Raw genomic sequence first — 26,286 nt, forward strand, 5'->3', positions numbered from 1 at the left:
AACTCCAGAACAAAAGGAGGGCCATCATCTCTCCAGTGATGTTTTAAACTTTTAAATAGCTAGATTTAGAAAAGTTCATTAGTCTGACCAGCTGTGTTGATCAGTCCTAGGCCACACAAAATCATCTCAAAACAAGATCTATGCAGTATATCCATATATAGAGTCTATATTATTGACCAAAGACCTCTTTTATTTTTTCCAGGGCAATCTATCACTCTTCCCAGGAATTATATCATCATCACTGACAATGGCATTTAATCGTAAACCAAATACGGGAATAGAATACAAAAGGGGTTCCCTTCAAGACAAGGATTACAAAAACATATATACATATGAAACATAAAAGACAGACAATATTAAGATCAAAAGCAAACACAGGGAAAGAGAGATTCTAGTATCATTTGCAGTACTTTGGTTGAAGGATCACAATCCACGCTAATAAAAAGAGAAGAGAATTTGTCAAATACAGAAATGCACGTATTTTACACAGGGTCAGTAAGCTTGTGGTGGGATGACAGCTGTACAAAACTTCAGGAATCAAAACTGAGTATGTTCATTTACATTACACCCAAAAGTTTCAGAGAAATACAAATGTTTCACTTCTTTGTAAGAGAAGATATGCTTCCTAAAATAGCAAAAAACAAGTAGTAAAATAGGCATGGATTACCAAGCCAATGTGAAGCTCTTACTCTTTCTGGTGTTAGTATAAAATAAACAGTATCTACAGCTTCAGTGAGCCTACCTGGGTGAGTAAGTTTTCACCTATATTAAAAAAAAAATAAAAATCACAGTCTAGCTCCTAATTAATACTGTTTTCAAATTGCAAGAGCTACATATTAAATTCAGGCCAAGACTGGAAGATTAAAGTCTTGCTTGAGCTGATCTGAAACCAAATTTTTGATTTGCAGTTAATCCTATCAATAGATAATTTTTTCCTTAAAAATACCTACCAACTTTCCAGCTAAAAACTGTCCATCAGCCAAGTCAGCCTTCAAATTTTGCACTGACTGTAAACAAAAACTACATAAATGCGCAATGCTGCAAAAACTGAAAAGGACCGGTACGTGCCACTGCCGCTTAAGCTACTAACATCATTTTACAAAGCTGCTTTTTCAAATGTCCGCTTCCTTCAAAGTCAATAGCAAAACTTCTGTCAACGTAAGTGACTGCAAGGCCAGGCCCTGAGAGAATAATCCTTTCCCAGCTGCACATTCTTAGGCTGATGTCAAGTTGCTAGTTAAAGACTGATGAGGCAAAGAGGAAAGCAGATGCCCCTTTTATCACTAATATTAAATACAACTGACTAAATACACATCCACATGAACATGGAGAGTAAAGTGGCATTTGTTGAAAACAAGACGCCACCTTCTAGGTAGCAAATAGTTCCCATTTCCAACTCACTCTTTAAGAGAGATAATTGGCTGAGGAATCTCACAAAAAATAAATCACTATTTGCCATAATTAAAGAAAGGACTTTTTTTTTTGGTAGAATGCCCAAATTATCGCAGATTGCCAAAGGTGTAACCAAAAGCAGAGCATATGCTAGAGTGTGGTGGTTTTCCAGTGCATGGGAGAGAACAGGTGTGTGGCTCTGGGCCACTCCAGCGGGCATCAACGAGCAAAGCACAAGACCCACAGTGTTGTGACTTCAAACCACCCAAAAGCCAGAATTACTCCAACTCACAATGCTGTTTAGATCTTATAGCTATCACAAAACAGATCCATTAACAATCAGAAGCAAAGTTAGACTGCCCATCCCAGAGCATTAGAGAAAGAAGTGTGATGACATCAATGCCCATGAGTCATGATGTGTCAGTGCCCAGCATTATATCTATTTTATAGCATACATTAATTTCTTAGCCAAAACCACATTGCACAAAATACTGTATGGCCTGCGGAAACTTTAAAAACATATTTTGCAAGGGAAATGTTTTAAAAGCCTGAAGCATGTCTTCTTAGAACCTTACTGTCAGATGTGTAAGGATATAACAAATTGATCAAATTTTTCTAGTATTTGGTAGTAGGAAATGCTCAGCTTTCTAATACTTCAAATTAAGCCTGCCATGGCATTTCTTCATTGTGTATTTACATATAACAGTCTGATCAAAAGTTTTAAGGCTCTTATTTCTCAAAAAAATGGTCACAGTAAAGAAGGGATTAAATGGAGTTAACGCAGCTATTGGCAATACAAAGAAGGATGCTCATGTCATTTGCTATTGTACAATCTGGGGCATTTCACTCCATGCTTTGGCTTTCTTCTTGGCCAGGGATAGCCACGGAGGTTCAGCAGGGCTGCATGGTGTCATTGGCAGGTTAGAGGAGTGTCTTGCTTCCTTTTCAACAGCAGGAATCACAGATGCTTCCTGAGCAATAGGTCCAACTTTACCTGCCAACAACAAGATATCCATCACTCATCAGAAGGCTAGAGAGTTAAAAACTCTATTTCTGCCAATAATATTTCCTTCTCTCTAAAGCAATTGTTTTACAGCCCAGAATGTCTGTGACTCAAAAATAAGTCAGAGGAACTGTTAAACTGGGTATCACTAGCACTATCTCGTCCAGCTACAACAATGGCGAGGACTAGCTATTGCAATGGAAAAATTGACACTAAGCTGTTAGTGAATGATCTGCCCATAAAAGAATCTTCTCCTCAGTCCCAACAGCAAGTGTCTAAGCCCTGATAAATGAAGAAGTTCTTCAAAATTCTTCAAGCATGTGGAGACTATAGCCCCAGGTATTTTTATAATTCATATTCTTGGCTAACTCATTTCTTAATCTTTTCAAACTCTTAATTCCCATTACAGTGCACAGCAAGGAGTTCCACAGGCTTATTCTGCCCTGTGAGTGCAAGAAAATCTAGGAATACGATTCCTGAGTATGCAAGAAAATGGAAACAAAATATCTGCAGGGCAAGGATCGCCCCAGGCTTGCTGTGGGGTTAAAAGTAACTGGCATATGTTTTTCAACACTGAGAAGTCTTAAAGTATTTTTTCAGTCTTCACTGCCAGCACAAATATTGCTCCAGCAATATTATTAAATACTAGGGATCAAACCAGTGCTTTATGTTCTTGGACTCGTAAGCCAAGAAGGCGGGATTCTGGTGCAGCTAGGTGTTCCTCTTCATGCAGCCTAACACAAGCCTGTCATCCTCACAAAGGATGGAGGAATACAGGTAACACTACTTGTATGGCTTTGAGTTACTATTTAGAAAAGGCCTCCTCCATCCATCTTGTTTGAAAATTTTCAGGATTAATATCTTCAGACAGATAGCCTGGAATGGGGCTTCACAGAATACAGCTCTGAACAGATACAGCTCTCATTTCTCAAGACATGGTTCACAAGTCTTTCAACACAGTGCTCTCTCCATCCATTTCAACCCAGGCAGTACTTCGTTTCTGTGTGTAAGTCAAACTGAGAAAATTCAAACTTTTTCTCATTCTTGATTAGTCTGTGCGTGGCATGTGGCAGGCATGATGAGGCTGCTGTGCTCCAGCACAAGAACAAAGGCCACATGGGGACTTAAGCAATGTGAAGTACAAGAACCTTGAGCTTGCTTGCACTGAAATCAATAGAAAATGTCCATCAGCCACACTCCTGAGCAAAGCCAAAGAGGTTCCCTATCTCCACTCAGGAGGTCTCTGGTCTTTTAAAAATCCTGGCTCATTGATAGTTCTTGCAGAAGGCAAGCTATACTTAGGAATACTGGAGGAAGTATACTATCCATTAAAAACAGGCTGCAGCTCTACATACAGAGCAAATTTTTCAGAAGTATCTAAGGTGATGTAGGAATTTAAGTGTTACTGAAATTTTGATTTTGGAAATTAATTTTCAGATTTTGGGAGACTTCCTTCTTTGTAATGAGCAAAAGTGAGTCTAAAACCCTTTGTATGCTCTCAACAGCACAAGGTAAAACAAAAGCCGAAAACGGTGGCTCGTGCCTATCTGAGGGAAGATAGGCTTTGGGACAAACTCACCATGCTTAGGGTTGAAGTGGGAAAGAGAAGAAGCAAGCTAAGTCATCTTCCCTTGGTTATGACATGGGCTGCCCCGCAGCAGTAACAAAACAGTCACACTCAGTAAAGGATGGATCTGATTTCTTGGCATTCTCTTCAAAATTTAGCTGACCTTGAGCTGTCCTGGCTCTTTCTGTTGTGTGCAGGACATATGCTTTGCACAGAAAACCTGAACTATCCATCAAGACAACTGCTGACAGTTAAAATAAGCTAAAAAGCATGATTCAAATTAATAAGTCCTTTGGATATTAAATCTACATCCTTTCCACCACTAGCACTGTCAACTAGACAAATTGGTGGCTGTGCTAATAGGAACCAAATCAGAGAAGAGGAGAGTTTACATTTGGGATTCCCAATTTCCTACTCATGTGCTGACAGTGCTGAACATTTCCTAAACAAAAAGGCATGGATTTCTGAGCCGTAGAGGAGTAGTGTTTTCCTTAAACATCAGCACTAGTCAGACCTCTTTGTGATATTCTAGGAGTGGAAGACTATAAATGCTGTCCCTGGAGGGGAGGAAACAGTTATTGGATGTCAGGAAACTAGGCCAATTCTTGGGAAGAGGTGATGCAGAAAAACTTGCAGTTCTGCTGCAAGGACCACAAGTGGTATAAGTTCTAGTAAATGAGTAACAGAGTACTTCATGGAGTTCTGATTTTTGACTGAAGGCTGATGGGCTTCCAAGGTTTAGATGATTCAACACACAGAAATTCAGTCTGTTTGTGCCAGCCTTTCAAAGACCACCTAATCCGAAGAAAAAATCTTGGTTTGTTTACATTTCATCTCTCACTTTGCACCTAAAACCGTAAGATGAAGCTGGCCTGTAACAGAATCCTTTTTAAAAACTATTGTGTTTTAATCACACACACACACAGTTAGGCTGGCAACTGACATCAGAGCCTTTGTGTTGGTGTACATCCTCAGCTGGTCAGCTACCTGTAGTAAGGGAGAAAGCTCATTTTGTAGGACCTGTAGTTTCAAAAACAGACAACAGCTCTATAAACAACTACTACAGGGAGCAGGCACAGAGGTACCCCCTAATGTCTCTAATACAACCATTCTGGATGCTGGTGGATTATAAGGGGAAAGTGGCTAGGTGCATGTGCTCTCTCTAGACAGCATCTCTTACTGACAGTGTCAGCAACAGGAACCTGGAACAGAAAAGCCACTGCACTAACACAGTGGGGCATTTCTTATCTTCTTAAGCAGTATCTGAAATCAATAGCTTTCAGCTAGCACAATATGCTTTTACAGCTGAAGAATTGGCTTATCTATATCGAGTTGGAACGTGTCTCTGAGTTTTGGCACCACACTGAGTAAGCAGGGAGGGATAAGATGCAGCCCAGCAGTAGCCTTGGAAGAGGTATGTGAGTCACGATGTCTGAGTCAGACTCTTCCCCTGCATCTTTCTTATAGAGAATCACAGCTAACAGGGCAGGAGAGGGGCCATCAAGCCTCTGTGTTCACCTGAGTGTGGAACTGAGTCTACCTAAATTATTCTTGATACATGTTTATCTATCAAACACATCCAGCAATGGAAACTGCACACACTCTGTAAGCAACCTATGCTATTGGGCACTCCACCACTCTTACTGTTAGAAAGTATTTCCTAATGTCTAAGCTAAACCTCCCCTGGTGCATTGTAAGTTCATACAGGGTATAAAGACTAGTCTTGTCCTCTGCAGCAAATTAAGTTGTCTTCCCTAGACTAAACAACTCCACTCCCATCAGTACTTTCTGGCTGACTGGAGGTCTAGAAGACCAGATCTCTTTTGCTGCTCTCTTCTGGACACTCTCCAAATTCAGATGCTATTCTTCAGTATTGACCTTTGCCAGTAATAAATCATCATACTGTTTATATGCCATTCCATGAACTGGCAGTAGAGATAAAAGTTCCTCACTTCCTTTCTCTGGTGAGTGAGTAAGCCAATACGTTGACTTATACGCAAACTATAGTCTGAACAGGCCTTATATAACGTGTGCTGATTATCAAAAAGGTAGCTATCTCCCACCACCACCTGCCACCCACACCACTTACAGGTGTAAACTGTAGCTGCTATGTAAAGATGTAAAGAAAGAGAATACCTGCTGTAGCAGACACATTGGTCTTCACTTGCATTTTCGTGTCCTGAGAGCTCAAGCTGGAAGGCGTATTCTTCTTCAGTATGTTCTCACTAGCACAGATCCCTTGCTACAAAAGGAGGTGAGAAGAAAAGAATGCAACTAAGAAACCTGCTAGCCACTGGCACTCATAAAGCTTGCTCTGGAAACATCTCTAAACCTGACTGTGGAAATGCAGCAGAAGCCAGACAAGGATGGTTGGGGACATCCTGTGCAGGGAAGGAGAAGGCAGGAAGGAAGACAGCTGCTACAAATACAGGGTTACTTCACATGCAGGCAAGTTATCCTCTCTCTCTTATGGATGAGGAATTGAAGAACTTGCCCAAGCTGCACAAGAAACCTGTGCAAGAGTCAGTGGAAAAGCCAAACTTTCAGTACAGTCTCCAGAGCAGAGCAGTGAATGCGGTTTGTAGGTCATTAACAGTGAGGAAGCTAGTGCAACTCAAAACAGCTCTTGGGCTATATAAATACATTCTGGACAATAGGCAAGTTCTGAAAAGATTCCGGTTTGAGTAGTGCAAAGGATCATATAGGAGGATCCATCTCTGAAACTATTCACTGTGACAGTATAGTCACACATGTGTTTGTTCACTTGCATCAGTTGTCTGTCTAAATATATTTCAGAGGCCAGTCCTGAAAATCCCTCTTTGAGTAGCGCTCACAACGCACCCCCATGAAGATGATATTGAACAGTCTGCAAAAGTACCCAGGCAATCTGGTGCAGGATTCACACCCATGAAACATTACGTGGTACTCTACCTCCTCTTGATCCACTTTGGTCAAAGCTTTGTCTTCAGCTTTATGTTCTTTGGCAAGAGGGTGGTCCTGGAAACCCTTTTGTTTTAGTTTTGCCATGGAGACCCAAGCTGGTTCAGAGGAAGCAGTTTCCAAATGTGGAGAGGAGACTTTTTCTACAAAAGAAGCATTTTTGAAGTAAAGAAGGGATTTAGGTCAAGTCAGTCTAAAGCTAGTGTATTGTGTTTTAAATCCTTCAGCATCTGTAATACCCTTTGAACACTGCAGAGATAAAATTACGTTCCCTGATGATTTTGTCCTTGGCAATAACGGTTTTTCTGTTTATTCTAGAGTTTTTGACCTGACTGTGCTTCCCTTTAAGTCAATGGCAGAACTCCCACTGACATCGCTGTGAACCGGATTTTGCCTTTGAAACAACATCCTTACATTGCAGATTAAATGAGTATGATAACCATTATTTTTTCATGTAGGCAGTAAAATTCAGGCTGCCTTTTCACTTTTTAAATATTTTAAATGAAGTGATTGTAGAAAAAAAATAATCACACCTAATGCAACTCCTAGTTAAGGTTTGAGCTGCTGCAGTCTGGAAAATTAACGACAGAACAGCAGCAAGTTTTAAAAAAACATGTTGAAACTCCAACTATATGCACAAGTAGATCGTACCAGAAATGTTTCAGAGGCCCTTAAGCTATTGTTGTTGTTATTCTTGCTGGAACACACCCCTCATTAAGATAAGCCAAGAATTCTCTTGACTGGCCAAATCATCACGACAATTAAATTATGGTGCTGACAAACTCAAGGCTGAATTTGGTCCTCGTCAAGAAGATTTTTATCTTTTGTTTGCCACTCTGCCAAGGTTCTTGCACAACCACTGTATTCTACAATGTTTGGATAAAAATACAGCATAAATACCTGAAGGTTTATGACCATTTTGCTTCTTTGCCACTTCTTCTGATCTTGTCTTGGGAGGATTTTTGTCTTCTAGGAGATCTGTTTTTTTAACAAATGATTTTGTGCTGACAGGAAGGCCCGCAAGTGACTTCCCGGTGCCCACCGATTTCTGATCCTCCTTGATTGAAGCAGAAGAAGCAGTGGGAACAGCTGAGGAGATCAGCTTTGGAGACTCAGCACGGCTTTCATTCTGATATTTTAGTAAAGAAGATGTTCTTCTTAGTCTGACCCCAAAAGGGTTTTCAACATTTCGTGCTTCATGGTCAGCCCACTCCATAGACGAATTCAAATGCAAATCACTGTCCTTACAATCTTGATCAAATCTATATGAGTTGGGTTTTGCCGATTCCTGGATGACTGCATCAAAACGTGCGTGTTCTTTTGTCATTCCTTCAAACAACTCTGGTCTTATAGGGGACGTTGGGGAACTTCTGGTATAGGAATCCTCCTTTGAATTTGAACCCCCTGAGAGAGATCTTTGCCATGCTGGGGCAATGGTAAATCTGACTGGTTTAGCAGCAGCAGTCTTCAGTGGACTTTTTACATTTTCATCTGAAGGTCGACTGTCTTCCACTGTTTTTCTGGGAGAAGCTGTACTGCTTATCTGGTACTCCTTATTGTCATCATCAGAAGAGATATTACTCTTCAAGCCAGCCAAACTTGAAGAGGCAAGACATCCAATGGAAAGTTTTTCAGAAATGTATGATGTATTGGCCTGTTGACTGCCTTGGCTACCCTTTGAAACAGAAACAGTTTCTGCTTTAAAACCTACTTCCAATTTACTAGGAGGTAGCATGCAACCTGCTTCCAAGACAGATGCAGCGGTGTCTACCTTTTTTTCTGCATTGCCTTTGGATGACTGAAATTCCATTATTTCACAAGTTTCTTTGTAATTACTTGTTCCTGAACTGTTTTCAGGCTTCAAAACAGCCACTGTCTTGATGTCAGAAGAAGACTCTGAATCGGCTACCGCAACCTGTGAAGTGCTTGGTGCAGTATCTGAGACAGCGTGATTGGAATGATTCTCAATAGTACCCAAGCAGGCTTCTACTTTGCCAATAAACAATGGATCCCCCTTTTCCTGGTCTTTGATGTTTGGGTCCACAGAATTTACTGAGGACCTTTGTGCAATGTCTGCCAATGTATCTATGCCCTCTGTTTCTACACCATTGCTAAACAAGTCAGCTGCTAGTATGTCTGGAAACACAATAGCTTCTCCTTCAACTTGTTGCAATTTTGGAAGTGCAGATACTTCAGTATTGGTATTTTGCTGATGTAATTTCAATTCATTAGCAGACTCATCTGAACAGTACGACACTTCTGCACTGTGGTGTTCCTCCAGGTTCATTGGAGAAGGCTCAGGTCTCAGAAGGGGTGCAGCTGCTTTATAGTGATGGTCCATGTCTGGAAGGCATGCATCCTCTTGCAGCAAAGCACAAGAGTCTTCTGCCACAAGTGTGGAATCACAAGAGTCATGGGCAGCATCAGTGGGACTTTTTACACCTGGCATCTCCTTAGAACTGCCTCCCGTTGCACAATATCCCACTGGGGCTGATAATCCTATATTAAAGAGAGGAGTGTGCACTTCAAGTTTGCAATTCAAGCACCACCTGTATCAGTAATTCATTCCAGATAGTGCTGTCATTTAGCATGAGTTCCCCATGTCTGGCCACCATTGTCTGATAAATAAGGCTGTTAAAAGCATATTTAGGCTGTCCAAGTGAGGACACTTATAAAGTTTTCAGTTTGAACATACCTAATCCCAGGAATGACTGAAAGTTGTTGTTTGCTTAAGGTGTACCAAATCAGTTGCTGTTTATTTCTTTTCTGTGCATACCCCTAGATGCAAGACTACTATCCAGATTTCCCTAGACATTTCTTCACATGTATGCCTACAAAGGCTGTCTAGATTGATCTGGAGGATTTTCTGTATTTAAGCAGAACATCTCAGCATGAGGTAGCTCTGCCTCCTGCAGGTCCGGCAGGGCTGCTGAACATCTGGATAGGTTAGATGTGGCTGCACACACAGTAACTCCGACTTGTGACAGCATCATGTCCTGAGTCTACCCTGACAACAAAGTGCCAACATTCCTACTACACTATAGCATTACCATCAGCCAGTGCATTTGTAATGCAGTGCTAAAGAGAAATGTCTTTGGTCCTGTTTTGGAGAAATTTCATTTGTTTTTACAACTTAAAATTACAATTGTGTTACCACTGGCAATTAGCTATTATTCAAATTTTAAGGGGGGAGGTGGCAAAGGAAGATCTAGTAAACACAAGCCAATTAAAGTCACCTTACACACATAACGTATAATGCTGAGGTTAAGGCTTTTCTGAGTTTCAAGGAACTCGGATCCTCAGTCAACGAGATCTAGCCAACTGTGTAGCACAGGTACTTCTGAACATGGTACTTTCACCTCATGTATTTTTTTAATGCTGCCCTCAAAGTTCACCGTTTCAATACCACTGTGTTGAGTGGAGTACGGGACTTTTTCCATCATAACAGTTTAGCAGCCAGGATTGGTTTTATGATATAAAACCAGAAGATGCCTAGTTTGAAAAGACTTACAATTCAAAAAGGTCCTGTCAGCCTTATGTAGAAGAGTTCAAGCACCCAAAGTAGCAATACATTAAGTCTGCATTACCTTCCCAATCACTTTTATGCTGGTCACTCTCAAGTAATTCTGTTGAATTTCCCTTCTTTTCTGGAGTTGCAGGAAGACATGCTTCATTTTCCAGCTGTTCCACCTAATAAGGTGCAGCAAGATCTTTTAATTAAAGAATAATGCACAAAAATTGTGTTTTATACACAAGCATGTTTATGAATACTCAAAACACAGACACGCACACCTATCCTGTAATTTACCAACACTGTGGGTAATGTACTATTCCAATTAAGAACCCAGAAATCATTCCTGTTTAAAATGTCAAAGGCAGCCCATTGATCTCTCTTGAATCTGAAACATTCTGGGATTGACATATTCTGAGTGAACGAGTATGTTTTTAAGACATCACCCAAGCTACCTGGTGGCATAGAACAGACCAAGCCAGAGACATTATCATCACTACTGGTATTTCTGATGGACACTCCACAATTAGCTTTTCTTTTTCAGCACTGTAGTTGTACCAGGTGCAGCACAAAGGATATCCAGCAAAGATGCTGTAGGGCCCAAGTTTCCAAGAAAACCTCATTCTGTATTGTATTCATCCTGAATTTCTCCCTCCACCTCCCTTCTCTCAGGGCAGGGCCCTTCTAACTCCAGGACAGATTTTCATGCATGATTCTCTGACAGAGAGAGGAACACGCAGTAAAGAAGCGTTACTCCTTATTTCTGTCACACTCCAGCTCAACAACCTTTTCTACCTGGTGAACTTCATCTTCACAGTGTGTTTCCTAGAAGCCAGAATGAGAAGCAACTCATCCTAATTTCCCACATGCAGAGCCACATGCCTTTGCAAAGTCCTTCAGTCTTTCCTTTGATATACAAAGAATTAAGTTAAAGCTAATGTGAAATTGTAGAAATAAACTTAGGCTTCTTTAAAACTGAAAATTAGCTTTCCAAATAAGAGGAATGTTCTTACAAACAAAGTGTAACCCACAACTTTTTTGGCTATATAATGAAAAACTAGAGTTGCACTTCCCTTCAGCTCCCACAATATTGAAGTTTTCTGAGTATTTTTTGTTGGGTTCGTTGGTGGAAAACAGGTGGTTTCCCTTCTTCCAATGGGAGAACAAAAAAAGTAAAGGAATGTGGATAGGAAAGAAAAAAAAATGGAAAAAAGGTATTTAAAAGAATTAAAAATTCACACCCATTTCTCTCTGTGCAGTGATTCTTTTCCAGAAAACACTTACCTGGGGTGTCTGCTGATTCTTGTTGGTAAAGCCTTTCTGTTTCCGGGGGTTTATGGCAATCCTGTGCCTGGCTGCTGAGGTGTCCAGGCAGCCGAAGGGACTGGCAGGGATGGTGAAGTCAACAGGAAGGCAGCTGCTGCCTCGTGAGCCGGCGGCCCCCAGAGCAGCAGAGGATGAAGGACTGATGGGTCTGGAGGAAGCTCCAGAAGGTATCTGTAAAACACAAACATGTCATTATACATTTTGCTTGGCTTTCCCATATCTCTGAAACAATTCCTTTGCTAGCTCATTCAGAAGCCTGAAATGGCTGTATTTTTGGCCATAAATCCTCGCTTTAAAATGCATGCCTAAAGTCATTTCTGCATAGAGATTGCTCAGTTCTGCGTGTTCAGCTATATGTTACACAAAAGTCAGAAATACCTGTCTCTCCCTCTCCCACAGTAAAAGCCTCAGCTGTCCCCTTCCCAGTTCTTATCTGAAAAACCATTTGCAATATATGTATGCACCAGCAGGAGACAGTGGTGCAGTTTTTATAGCTGCCTTTTCATCCCAATAATGTGACACATTGCAGGAATATGTTATTAAAAAGCCACAAAAGTAGCATGGATACTTGCTCCTCACTATCTCTATTTCTAAGAAAGTTACCATAGCTACCTTGCTCTTTTAATACCCACCCTCCCAGAAAAATCGAATGCTTCTCTCCAACAAGTATCCCAGAACCATCTTCCAGATAGTGATGTGGATCTCACCCTCACAGCAATGCTGCTCTGGGGAACTAAACAGCAGTAACCTTAGAATACGCTATCAAAAAAAAAAAAGCGATTACAGGAGTGTTTGTAGAGAAACCCCTAAACATGCAGTTTAACTGGTTTTGTTACTGTTTTGAAATGTAGACCAGACTTTCTGGAACATTTGCAAAATTTCACAGACATGCCAAACAAACTTCATTCAGTATAACATACCTGTTATTTTGGCTTTGGCCAGAAAGCTAGGTGAAACACAGACATTTAACTGTGCATTCAGATTTAGGTTTGTTTAAGTTTAGGATATAACACAGCATTTAAAACATGCATGCTGATGAAGTGTTAAAGATAATGAAAGCATCTTCCCATCTGATCTACAAAAATTGCCTAGGTACATTGCTTTGTGTTTAAGGTAGCTAAAATTAATTTCCTTATTCTCAATTGATTTTTTTTAGTTCCTCAATCTGAAATAAACCACAACAGAATGTATTGTGACAGATACAGACTCTTCTCATGAAAAATTTACACATTGTGAAAGAAAGAAAGACGAACACAGCTAGTAAATAAGGTAACTATCATTATAATTCCACAAGATCAATGATAAACCTGTAAGGATCACTAGAACTTACAAAAATAGTAACATTGTTACTCACTTCTACTTACAAGTTCTTCTGCCTTTCAATTATAAAATTACAGCTGTTCTTATTTAATATAAAAACACCTGAAGCTAGTATCTGAGCTACTGCTGTATATAAATGGCAAATTCCCTACTCCAATGAGGATTCAGGATATTTTTTTTCTCTGAGCACTGACTGACAGTTGGTATCTTCTCTCAAAGACAGTGGAGCAGACACAGGATTTCCACACCAGTGTTTAGGTGGAAGATAAATTCTGTGTTTGTTGGTTACTGCACAGTTACAGGAGCCTGCACAAGGAGAACGCTGCAGCTAGGAGGCCCATTTCCTAAAAAGTGTTTGTGCCAAAGCACTGTCCTCAGCCCCACAAGCTGAGACCCTGTATTTGCTTTTAATCAGTCCGGGTTGAAGATGCCAACAAGGAAGTCAGATTTCTGTAAAGACTATCTGACAAAGGCAGGGTAATGCTGGCTAATGTCTCTGTGAAGTCACTTCCTGCTAGCTTTGAGCGATAGCCTCACATTTAGCTTTAGATTAGTCAGAAAGTGGGTATTTATAAATGTGGAAGGCACTGAGAAGTTACATGGGTGACACATCAGGGTTTCTCACAGAGGTGACAGCAGCCTGAAGCTGTTGGAAAACCCAGTGAAGCAGCACAAGGCCAAGAAATGAAGTAACTATCATCTGCAGCAAGACCAATGCAATAGTAAAATATAAACAACTACACTGTGTATAACTTCAGATTGCTTAGGATCAAATCCTCTTTTTCCTTTACTAAATATACAACATTGTTAAATGGAATAACTGGTGTAGATTTCTTGGTGCTTTTCACAATTTTCCTCATCTTTGGGATGAGGTTATTCAGTTTAACAACTTGTGTTCTTGCTAGCTCAAATCCTGTTATGACATAAATAGTTTCAAAAGCTACTGAAAAAAATTATTATTATTTAGGAAAAGTTTTTTTATTTTAGATAAACATATTGGCAATATTTCTGCTAAGCCAAACTAATGACTATGAAAAATATTTGGGTAAAGGAACATACACGGTACTGTAGAGAAGCTAGCCAGATTCCTAGTTGGGGAGAAAAAGGAAGAGCCTTTAAGTGGGGAATTCTGTGCAACATAGAAGAGAGAAAAAAATTTCTCCTGTCCCTGCCTTTCTTTCTCATAGGAGATGAGGTTGTAAGACTGACAAGCTCAAACACTTCAGAACTGGATAGAAAAGGGCTTTTTGCATTGTAAGGAAAAAGCATTATGCAGGCTTATAAAATGGAGCATTTTAGTCAAAATATAAAATGGCAGATGAATTAGTAAAATGTACATTGAAGTAATGATAAAATATATACAAGAAGTTATTAAAAATAATGATAGTCCAAGTTATCTAGATCACCTGGGCCTCTAGAGTTGTGTGACTAGCAGTCTACTACGAGGGGGAGACATTGCTTTATCATTCTATCTCTAAAGCAAAAAAATCTAGGAAATGACTGAACAGGAGAGAGTCTGATCTCAACCACGCACAGGACAGTTGAGCTGGTCTTGCCCAAAGGTTCCTCTCTCCCTTTGAGAAGGCTGGCCAAAGACAGAGTGAAAGGGAAAGCTTCCTTAGCAGTGGTGTTGGCACTAACTGTTTGACCCTCAAAATGTTGCCCTGGCTGCTTAAGGCCCTGTTCATCAGGAAGGAATCTTCTAAGTACCCTGTTACCTCCCCTTTACTTGTAGGCTATTCTCAGTTTCACAAAGGGTTAAATTGTGTTCTCCCTGGTGAGCTTCTCAAACAGGGATTCTCTATGGAGGACTGCAAAGCTTGGGCCAAAATGGTCCACAGCTTTTCTGGACCCATAAACACTCCCCTTCTCGGCTAAATGGCAGATTACTTTGCTTATACAGTTGCAGGGGCTATCCCACAAATTGAATCAGCCCTGTTGGAGTGGTGGCTGCCTTTGTCACTGGCATTTGAAGACCCCATTGGCATAACTGTGGTCTGACTGGTCTTTCAGGCATTATATTAACGCTGGAGAAAGGCAATATAAGCAAACCTTGCAGGCTTGCCTTGAAAGCATGAGATGGGCAGGAACTGAACTCAGCTTCAGGCAGCAGGCACAGTCAAGGTGAAGGTCCCCTAGGCTCCTCTCCAAAAATATGACCTCTGTAAATTTTTCCGAGCTGGTCAAGGAATAGACTGTGTTGGTCTGTCAGCAGAACCTGCTGCTGCTGCTGGTCACTCATCAACCGAAGAAAACTGGATAGGAACACAAACCTTTTCCTGTGGAATACCTGATGTCAGAAAGAGCTGATCCTGAAATTATTTCCCATGATAAGAGAGATGCAGGGCATTGCTCACAAGCCAATGGTCACGGGCACGTGTTATTAAGCTATTACTGCTGTTGGGTATTGGGGCCCTGGGACATGGAAGTGGAATTGAAGGGCTTTGCCTTGTCCAATTTTCTGTTGTGTAACTTTACAGATTCATGCTGTGTCCCAGAGCTGACTATGCTGTTCACACAAACCACTTACCAGTAGATTTCTGCCTCTCTTTATTTGGTTCTTATTCAAAACTCTGTGAGAGGTACATTTTCAGTATCATTTGCATCACTCTGGACTGTTAATGAATTGTTTGCTAGGATACACTGTACACAGAATAGATTAAAAAAATAAAATATTATTGTACTGGCTCCATACAGACACCACACATGCTGTCTCAGGAAAGTTTATTAGCAGGAAAAGTAGCTATTTACCTGTTCATCTTCACTGTCTGTCCCGCCTAAACTCAAAGAGCTATGACGCTGAACGGGGTTGGAGGACTGTGGGATAAAATAAGGAAGAGGGTAAGTCAAGGGAAGTATCACATTGAATTACCTGGGACTGGATATCCAGTGCTAATTATGAGAAAACACAAGAGGAAAGATAAAGGAAGGGTCACTGAGTCCTTGCCTCACAGAGTAGGTTTCATTTGTTCTTTGGGGATCAAACATAAAATAGGGGACCTTTATCCTGCTATAAGGTAATGCCATGAAGGGTGACCACATGAGGCAATACATTTTATAAAGTTATTTTGGCTTATTAAGATCTTCATATTTACAAATGCTCATATGCTCACTCAAGTTCAAAATCATGCATCTGCTGTGAGAAGGCAATTCCTAAGAAAGAAGATAACCCAAACCCCCTCTGAGTCCCATCAGGAACTGTTCTCCTCAGACTCAGGATTGTCACTTTCCTGTCAATTCAACTAATATTGCCCTGGTTTTGAGCTATTTAATTCCAAAAACAGTAATTGTTTAAGATTCTCTTGCAGGCCTCATTATTTTTGTTTCCTCACTAGCTTTAAAACACCCAAAAACTCTTCTCCTTTCACAGGTGCAGGAAACTGGCAATCTCTCTAGCTCCTTGAAGCTGGAAGACACATGAAGTTTGTTTGTTTGTGCAGTGTGAGTACCTCAGGTTGTTCTCGGACTGGAAGTGGAACAGTCACAGTAACACAACACTCACCCGTAAATAACTCACTTTTTATGCTTTCTGCCATACAGACCTGCTAGGAGAGACTGCCTTGCCCAAAGGCACTGAGAGTTGTCATATCAACTGAATTTCTCTCCTCTTTCCCTAATGATATAGGTCACAACTGCCCCAGCACTGGTCTACATAAAAGCATAGAAAATTGTACTCAGAAGGGGTATTTAAGGCCACTTCCTAGGTCTCCCTCACAGTGACAAGTCCACAATCCACCTAGGTAATTTGTTCTAGTTCTGACTGATCTGTACCATCAGATTTTATCACAAGCGAGCAAAAAGGTCTTCCCCTTCTCCAAGCAGATTGTATCTTTTCTGTACAGGTGGTCACTAAAGTGACATAACAATATACCTTGCTTGGTGAATCTGTCAGAACTTCATGAAGGGTTGAAATTTCAGGAGGGCTTCTAGGTAAACCATCATCTTCAGAAACAGCACCTGCATCTTCCAGTTTCTTTCCAGTTATAACAAGAGGAGGCGATCCAAGTCTGATGTTCTGCTGCAACTGAAGCTGTGGTTGAAAAGAAAGTTAGAATACAGACTTCCAATGACATTATTTATAGGGGACATTTTGGACACTTTTACTCCAGTTGCTCTCATTAGGCATGCAGAATCTCTTAGTTAACAGAAATACTTGAAGAAACAGACCATTTACAGAAAATAGCCATTAATAAAATGTTATTTAATTATATTCATCAAGGACCCATCATTAGAACTGGCTGTGGTACAATATTAAAATCAAAATCAGTTTTATTCAGAGAAATTTCACCATTCCAGAAAATTTACAGCAGTTTAACTCAGTTTTAAATTTGAAACTTTAAAAATTCTAGATTTAAGTATTCTTTAAATAATTACATGTATCCGAATGCCCCAAATAGTCACACAAACTGTTGTCAGTCAGCAGTTCCCAACCTCAGGTTTATGTGGTCAGCTTTCCTTCACAAAGCCGTTTCAAATATTGAGAGCTTGTCACCACCCTCGCCCGCACAAGTAGCTGAGTCCCACTTTTTATACAAAGACAATTTAATTCAATTTCTGGTCCACTCGAATGAATTGCTTGTTAACTTTCCCCAGCATCACATCCTGGTCCCGTCTACAGCAAGAATGACAACAGCAGCCAGGAACAACTTTGTTTGTAAAGGAGTATGGGGATTCTTTACCAAGATTGCACAAAAGAATGTTCTGGCAGGCCCTGACCCTAGAAAAATAAAACAAAGTCTGCAACCTCACAAGCAGCCAGATGTTCCCTCAAACTAAAAAAGTTGAGACCTCAGGAAGCACCATTACTAAAATTCTTGGCTTAAGTCTGTCGGCTGTGTCAAAGCTGGAATAGAAACAAGGTCTGAACAGAAACTTTGTCCTTCAACTAAAAATGTCTCAACTGAATATTCCCAAGATAAATATGCAGACATGTTTTTTCTGTTTCTTTGCTTATTAAACCAGATTGGGAAATTCTAGGCCTAATTCTGTGCTCTTCTGCAAGCTATGCATTCATTTATATCTCTGTAAAATAGATCTAAATAGCTGCCATTCTTATTCAGCAAGATTCACTTGGAATCTAATTCCTACAGATCTAACAGCCACAAAGGGTAGCACAATGCCACCCTTTAATCCACTGGTCCCCCAGTTCAAACAGCTTTCTTGCCCTCTTACCCACAGCAATCAAAGAAGTATCACCAACATGATCTGCAAAAGCAGGACTGATGACAAACTGCACAAAGATTGCAATATATGGGCAAAACAAGACACACAATGTACCTGTGCACTTCATAGGAAGGAAAATACAGAAAGTCAATTTTGCTTTTCCCTCTTTTCACAACTTCCCATCTTTGATTTATTAAATTTATTACATGCAGAGAGCAAAGTGTTGTGGGGAAAACTCTGAATTTACAGTCTGTCTTCTACCGGTAGAAGTTAATTTACATTGCTAAGAAAATAACAGCTTTTATTAGTCCTTGGCTTTTATTCTGACAAGAGTCAAGCTCACAGAAAAAGGCTGTCTTCTATGGCTATAAAAATAGTGCTGGCAGTATTATGTTACCATGCAGGATGATGGATGGATGAAGAGAGGGCACAGTGGACTGGAGATAGCATGAAAAGAGCTTTTTTTCTCCAACAGAGTTCTGTCACATATAAACATGATTTCTCCTGCTACTCCTATTGTTATACAAAAAATACCCTGAATTGAAGCTTAGCCTATTTTGCAGTCTTATAGAGGAACAATTCCCTCTGTGCATCTTTTATTACTTAACATGTGATGCAATTGTGTCTTGCAACATGAAGCTCACACTGAGCAAAGGAAGAATTTCAATGGCCTTTGGCTGCCTTATCAACAGTTTGTTTTCGGTCTCTGGAAAAATCTTAAACTTTTATCTCAGTGCTCCGAGCTGCGCAGTTGTTTAAATGCAATTAATATAACCAACAGTTGATAAGGGAGCTGTCAAGGAGGGTTCAGTATGTGCCTTGGAAGAAGGAAATGACCTAGCAGAATACAGTATCCTTTGCTGGCAGAGATCAGAAGAATAATGATATAAATAAAGCTGTCACAAAGAGTGCCCTGACATATCCATCATCCCACACACTTACACAGCCGCTGGTGCTAGCATGTACAGTGAAAACATCATAGACAGAATGGCCAAAAAGAATAACATATAAATTATATATAAAGAATAACAGTGTAAGGGACATGCTACAGTATAAATAAATGGCCTTAACCCAAAAGCAGTAGCTATGAAGTAAAGAATGGAAATCCCATTGGAAGAGGACATGCTCATTAAGGAAAGTTTCCAAGAGTCCATGAACTGGATTCCTGTCACTCGCACACTATGAGACCTAGGCAAGGCTGAAAGTAACAGGACTGCTCAAAGATACAGCTTCCAAGAGGCACAATAGATCCAAAAGTAGTAAACCTGGCTTTGGACACTTTAGTCAAAGTCTTAAGGCACACAGCAGAGAAATCAAGCAACAGAGTTTCCTAGGAGACAGCTAATACAAAGCAGCACCATGAATGAGGGGAAGATATCCTCACCTGCAAAGTTTTCACTCTTCCAGGTATGTTTTCCTGAGACAACGTATCACCTGCCACATTTCCTGGTGCAGTCTCAAAAATGAAGACGCTGTCATGGGACAAGGCTTTGTTTCCCATGCTTCCTTTGGGCCTGGGAAGGAAGGAAGAGTGGTCAGTGCACTGGGTACAGCCCTCCAACACTTCCCTGCACTACTTCACCAGGGCAGAGGGATCATAAAGAGGCCAGAGTGGAATGAATCTCGTTTAACTTCAGATTTCTGCATATTAGCTGTCTAAGGTAGTCACTGCTAGCTCCTTTTATGCTCAGAAGGGAGGAAGAAACACTTTTTAGGATGCTAATCGAATGCAGGTGTTTCTTTTCAGATGTACTCAGCATCTGCATTGAACACACAGGCAGTCCCTGTGGACTGGAGAGGGAGTCCGGGGTGATTAGGTCAGATGCTGAGATTTAGTTGGGTGCATGCCACCCTGAGACATGTCTACAGTGCAAAGGGGGAGCAACAGGAGTCCCCTTGCCCTCCTTTGGTGGGAATGTGCCTAGCATGAGACATTCAGGATACAACCTTTGCAGCCTGGTGTGTATCATACCTGCCAAAGATTGTGGATTACTTTTCCCCTTCTTGCAAATGCAGGCAGAAAACGTAATTCCACTACATTAACAAACTTGATTCAAATCCTCTCAGGTCCAGCAATAAAACCAGTTCTGTTCACCTGTATCATGAACACGGCCAGACCCAAAGCATATTAAAAAATCTAGGTGGTACAAATGTCCATGGCCACAGTTACATATCTATCCATGGCCAAGTAAAAGTACCCAGGTAAGATATTCCTGCTCTGCTTCTGTGCTCACTGGGTGTTCAGCCCAGTGAAGCACTGATGAGTTCCCACAATAGCTGTTAACTGAGTTGTAATCAACTGAGATTGATTGGGGTTGGGCTATTAGGTTGTGTAGGGCAAATTTTGCACTTGGGTGGCACAACAAGGAAGGCTCCAAATCCTTTATTCACCAAGTTCCACCAGCATAGGCAGGCACTGTCTGTACATTACTTTGTCCAAAAGACCACAAGGATAGCCTCTACCAGGATTTCATTCTAGCATTTAACTGGAAAACAGCAGAGAATACTCTTATGTTGTTGGCTGCCAGCCTTGTAACCCACAAGTTACAAGGACTCCTTGGCTCAGCTGCCGTGCAGGCAATGCTTATTGCCTCTGAAAGTTTTGACTGTGGGTAACGGGATGATTAGGAACAGAACTCTGAGAAGGAAAATCCAGGAAGTCTAACACTCTTCTGCAAGGAAACCAAATAGAAAAGGTCTCTGCTATTTGCCTAACCCCAGATTCTCTCTTTATTTAGAAGAAAGCCCTGAAAGACAGTGAACTTTCATAAAGTAAATACACCACATAAAAAAACCCAAACAAATTATTCTTCTTCCTCTTGCATCTCCCTTCTTTACACCTCCAGAGACAACATCTCCTTTGCCTGCTTGACTAACCCTCCTGTTGCACCAAAGGTGTAGTCAATCAGTATACAGTTATGCCAAGTCTCACAGAAAGGCAAAATTAATTTTGCTCTACGTTTATGTTGTGTTGAAGACAATCTGAGCTCTTTCTCTCACAGTACAGAGTTCGTGCTTCCTCCCATTATATGTAATAGTCAATGTCTGTGTTAGTTTATAAGACAGCACTTCTACACAAGTAAGGCACTTGCCTTATTTCATCATTAGAGTGAATGAAGCCATCCCATCTTTTTGTGTGTTTGATTTTAGAGTCCTTTTCAGCATGAAAGACACTTTATATGGGAAAGACATAATTTTACTGCATTCAGAAAGACAGCGTCATGCAACTTTTATTTCCTGTAATGTACATTCATTATTAGTTGGCATATTTTATTTACTGCAAAGAATGCATGTGCATTAGGATGTATTAACCTTTTTAATTGGGGATTTCCTCACTTCCTTCACTTGCAATTCTTCAGCAGTAAGAGCTGAGGTTTCCTTGTTCTTGAGACTGCCAGTACAAGATCTGTTTCTTTCTCTCTCTGCCTATGTATCATATGTGTTTGCAAGAGAGTTACTGTATTTTCTTCTGGCAGTCACAAAAGAGCATTGGATTAAATACAGAATTCACTGCAGCTTTAGTACAGATGTGTCTCTTGCATGCAAATACACATTCATGTGTAATTCCAGGCAGTGTATTTATATTTGCGCTGAAGCTTAAGACGCACTGCTAGCTGAACCCCCAGATGTCTTAGCCACTGTATCTCCACACTGATTTCCCTATACAAATGCTCCATTCATGTGTATCAACACTCAAGCTGCCATGGCTGAGGAAATGATGGGACGCTACAGCCAACAATAAAGCCGCTCCTAAACTCATCATGGCCTGCATTATCTTCCACTTCTTATTGCCGCAACCACACTCCTTTTATTAGTGTTTGAGGCAAGGGGATGAAAGGTGACACAATTCCTCCAGGCAGCCACTCTCTCAAAAACAACTGCAGCCTGCCAAAGGAGTAAGTGTTCATTACAAAGACCAGGACAATTTTACATATTGTCCCAGCAGTTTTTCCTGCCTAAAGCTTTTTAACTGGAATAAGACTATTTGGGACCCCATTTTTCTCTATGTAAGCTCTTTTCTCCTTTTGATGATACAGAAAAGAAGTCATCCATGGCACATGCTTTAACTTTGCCATCAAGGTTTTTCCATTTCCATTCAAAACTCACGCCTCTTGGAAAATAAAGGCAGTGGCACATAATGCTCCCTTCCCCTTCACAGATGCCCAATCCCATTAATTCCCTACAGCGCCTTGACATCTGGGCACATCCCTTTGTCTGTTACAAGAAGCATTTGGCACATCTTGGGGTTTGGTCTCTGGTTAGTATTCAGAAATGTTAGATTTTAAAAAGATTAAAGAGATTACATGGGTTAAAAAAAAAAAGAAGGAAAAAAAGAAAGCCAGTGCTTCTGCCTCAAAAACAAACAAACAGCAGCATTGTTCTAGGATTGGTTTTGATATTCTGCATGCCAGAAATTGCAAAGCTCAGGGTCCTGCTATAAACCCTTCCAAGTTGTATTTCCACTGGCTTTCAGGGTCAGGTTTTCCAAAGGATTATGTAGTTCAGTCTCTCTAGGTACTTACAAAGTGTGCTTATGCCATGCAGAGTCTGGACGTGATAGGGTTTTCAAGCAGCACAAACATACCCTCTAATTTTTTTGGATAGTCCATTTAATCCTATCTCTAAGGGAAAAAACAGAAGGGTTTCACTCGCTTCCTGATCTCTGATCTTGCAAAACAGTTCATAATCACTTGAGGATACTGCTGAGGTAAACAGCAATTGGACTTGAAGTACTTGGTTAAGGGCAAGGGAAAGAGTTCTCACCCACACTGCCTCTGGAGCAGACAGCTGATTTTAAGCCAGATCCCTCCTATGGGCTGATGGGGTAAGCTCTTCCTAAGCTTTTTGGACTGGGTTAGCTGAGTCACTCTAATTCCCCTTAGCCCAGGGGACTGGTTGTGTGGTCACTTACTCTGTTGCTGTTATGCTAACAAACAAAATAAAGAGATTGTTTTTTCATTCCCAGATCATTTCCATGATGCAGTTGCATAAACACAACAGAGAGAGCGGGGAAAGGTGGGGCAAGGAGGAAGAAGCACCCATGAGAAAGTAACATCTATAAGCTGTTCCACCAGAAGAAACACAGTGTCCAGCTCCACTAAATGCCTTATTTGATGATACAAAGCATTTGGCAGCAATGCTGATTTCAGCATGTCCCACTCTAGTCACCTATTCATGGCCTCTGCCAGTGTCACACCCGTCCAACATCCCCTCCAACAAAACACTGCAAACCATAGGATGTGGCCAGTGTTTTGTCACACTTCATTAGACTGCAGCTCCACAACCAGAGGCCTAGGATAATCCAAAGAGAGGCCTGTCTGAATAGCTAACAGCGGAGTATAAGAAGGGTGAGGAGCTGAAAACAGCCAAATTACAGGTTGCCAGATACCAACCCATGACACCCCTGGCGAGAGACATAACCATGTTCAGAGGGTTGTCCCACCCCAGATTCAGAAACGTGCAATGGAAGCGTTGTGTAGCTTGATGGTCTAAGTTTATCAGTGAAGCAGTGTTAGCAGTGCAAGCTAATAGCTTGTATTACACTAATTGAAAAAAGGACAAGTTTTTGAACTAACATTCAGGGGGCTGAGAATTGCTCTGGACACACCTTAAGGACTTGCAAACCGCACTCACATGCGCAGCCCTTCAGGGGTAGCTGACACAAAATTAGAGGCCTTCAGTTGTTATCTATACCTAAATGGCCAAGAAAGTTAAAGCAGCAATCTCACACTGACAACACACCAAAAATACTTCTTTCCCTTTATCCCAGCCATGACGGAGGGCACCACTGATGCTAAAAAATAGCAACTCAATTTCACACGTATTCTCTGTACTAGCACTCAATCATTATCATCTTGTACAGCTGCTGCTGATGAGACCTTCCAGGACAGATTTCAAACACTAAAACCAACGAAAACAATCTGGGCTATCTGCAGTTTTAGACTAAGAGGTTGGATCACCCCTGCCCCTGGCTGCCCTCCCCCTCCTCTCCAGGCTGGCTTTTGAAGCACTAGCAAAGAAAGAGGAAATTCCTGGAATTCCTTCATCAGCATTAGGGCTTGTTTTGCACAAACTTGGACAGAGGTTGCTCCTAAGGGGCCAACTCATGCTTTCATCCTACTGCTGTGAGAGGTCTGCTCTTATTTATTTATTTTCCTGCCCCATCAGCTTACCCAGCCTCCTTTGGTGAATGAAGTGCAGTAGTGTCGAGCACAGAGATGCTGACATCGCTGCTGGACTGGCTAGGTTTTAAATTACTCTCTCCCCTGGGAGGTGGAGGCTCTTTCCTTTTCTTCTTGGCAAAGAAGTTCTTGAAAGTCTGAAATTTGGATTTTTTCTTTCCTGCAACATGAGAAAAAAATGAAAATTTATGCAAGTTGGAGGTGTTGTTTAGCTTGGAGAATGTTACCTCTTAAATTCTGGAGGAAGCCTCAAAGCTAGAGCAGCCCATTCAATTTTAGTCAGCTCCTTTGTAAATAATTCAGTGCTGGAGTCCAGTGAAAGGTGAAGCTGCAGTTCTTACATTTGCTGCCTATAAAGCAACACTGGCATTAAGCTGAGAATAGTGGTGCCTACTTAGGTTCCAGTTTATGAAAAATACACCTTATATAGAGAATGTATCTACCTACAACTGAACTGAACAGTGATCATGCCAATCATACTTGATATACTTTCAATTAAAAAAAAAAAAGTCAATGTCTTTAACTCTTATTGTTCTTTACTTAGCTCATTTTAGTTCTGCTTCCTCTTCACTCAGTGCTGTAACAAGACAACACCTGAAGGATATTCAACATTTGGCAAAAAGACTGAAACTGGCAAAAGAATTGATAAACTCCAAAACCAAAATATTTGTTTCCACATTAAACCACTGCCCCAAAATAAAATCAACAACTCCTCCAAGGACAATGGAGCAAACTTAAATTAAGACACTGCCCTGCAGGACATGAAACCCCCAAACATAGCAGCTCTAAGAACACAATTAGAGAACTGTTAATCTGATTTCAGATTTTCCATTGTCCAAATGAAAATACAAAAAGAACAAAATAAATCATAAGAAACATCACTGACTTCTTTCATTTTAATAACATAAGATACTTTAACATACTTATTTATATTTTCTTTTAGCACACAAGTGCTGCATTTTGTCACTCACCCTTACATTGAGGGGTCAGTTTGGAGTGGTTTGGGCCAAACTATTGTACTAAGACCCCTGTGATTGACTTAAATACATATGCAGAGCAATAACATCATCACTGTACATCTGAGCCAAATTCATTGTTCAATTAATACTTTACAGAAGTTGGCATAATAAATGCCCACAGCTGGAGAATTCCTTCATAAGCGAGGCATTATTTCAACACAATTATTGTCTTCTCCCAGCAATGATTTAGTCGGCAGTGCTCTGTCTCAACGTGTGTCCTGTACGTGTAGGGATCTCTGCCAATGCGCCTTATCTGGGCTGAAACTGTGCCACCACACAGCTGCATCAGACAGTAGCCACTTTGAGAAATAAACAATGACACTGAGATCTACTCACCCTGTCTCCTCCCTGCTCTCAAGACTGGTGCCAGTACCATGCGTCAGGACATACAAGGACGTTGCTACACTGTCCGGCACGGACTGATGGAACGGCTACCTCTCTGCAGAGTACGGCTAGGGAAGACGTGCACATTGCTTTTCAAGTGACTTGGGCTGTCACTGAGACCAAATTATCTTTCAAACCATGTAATAATGGGATGTGGCGCTCCTACGGAGGGTTTATCAGTGGAAGACCTTTTTATCTTCCACTGCTGCTTATCAGGCAGTAAGTGAATGAGATAGTCTCAGAAAACACACAGGTTATATTGCCTGCCCCAGACTACAGAGCTGACCCCAAGGCTTTTGAATTTGTTAGGACTCTCTCGGGGCTCAATGAGTTTCATGCTGCGCCCATAGCAAGAACTGGTAGGAGAAGACAGGTCACACAGCAACCGCAAGACCATAGTGCCTCTCAAATAAAACAAGCATGTTGAGTGTCCTTTAGAGAGTCTTCAGAAATGCCTCCTTACCATTACTGCCATTCAT

General features: G+C 41.0%; 1 protein-coding gene across 1 annotated transcript; it reads right to left on the reverse strand.

Annotated features, from left to right (window-relative positions):
- Positions 1-177: 177 nt before the first annotated feature.
- Positions 178-26,286, reverse strand: KIAA1210 (KIAA1210 ortholog). Its single transcript, XM_059824580.1, has 11 exons — positions 26,271-26,286; positions 24,396-24,564; positions 19,607-19,736; positions 16,931-17,089; positions 15,811-15,876; positions 11,698-11,910; positions 10,490-10,592; positions 7,803-9,401; positions 6,894-7,045; positions 6,099-6,204; positions 178-2,386 (listed from the first exon to the last, which is right to left on the reverse strand). The coding sequence occupies exons 1-11, from the start codon at positions 26,284-26,286 to the stop codon at positions 2,214-2,216; spliced, it is 2,886 nt and encodes a 961-aa protein (XP_059680563.1). The 3' UTR covers positions 178-2,213.

The sequence above is a fragment of the Gavia stellata genome, chromosome 14, assembly GCF_030936135.1.
Source record: "Gavia stellata isolate bGavSte3 chromosome 14, bGavSte3.hap2, whole genome shotgun sequence".
Classification (NCBI taxonomy): domain Eukaryota; kingdom Metazoa; phylum Chordata; class Aves; order Gaviiformes; family Gaviidae; genus Gavia; species Gavia stellata.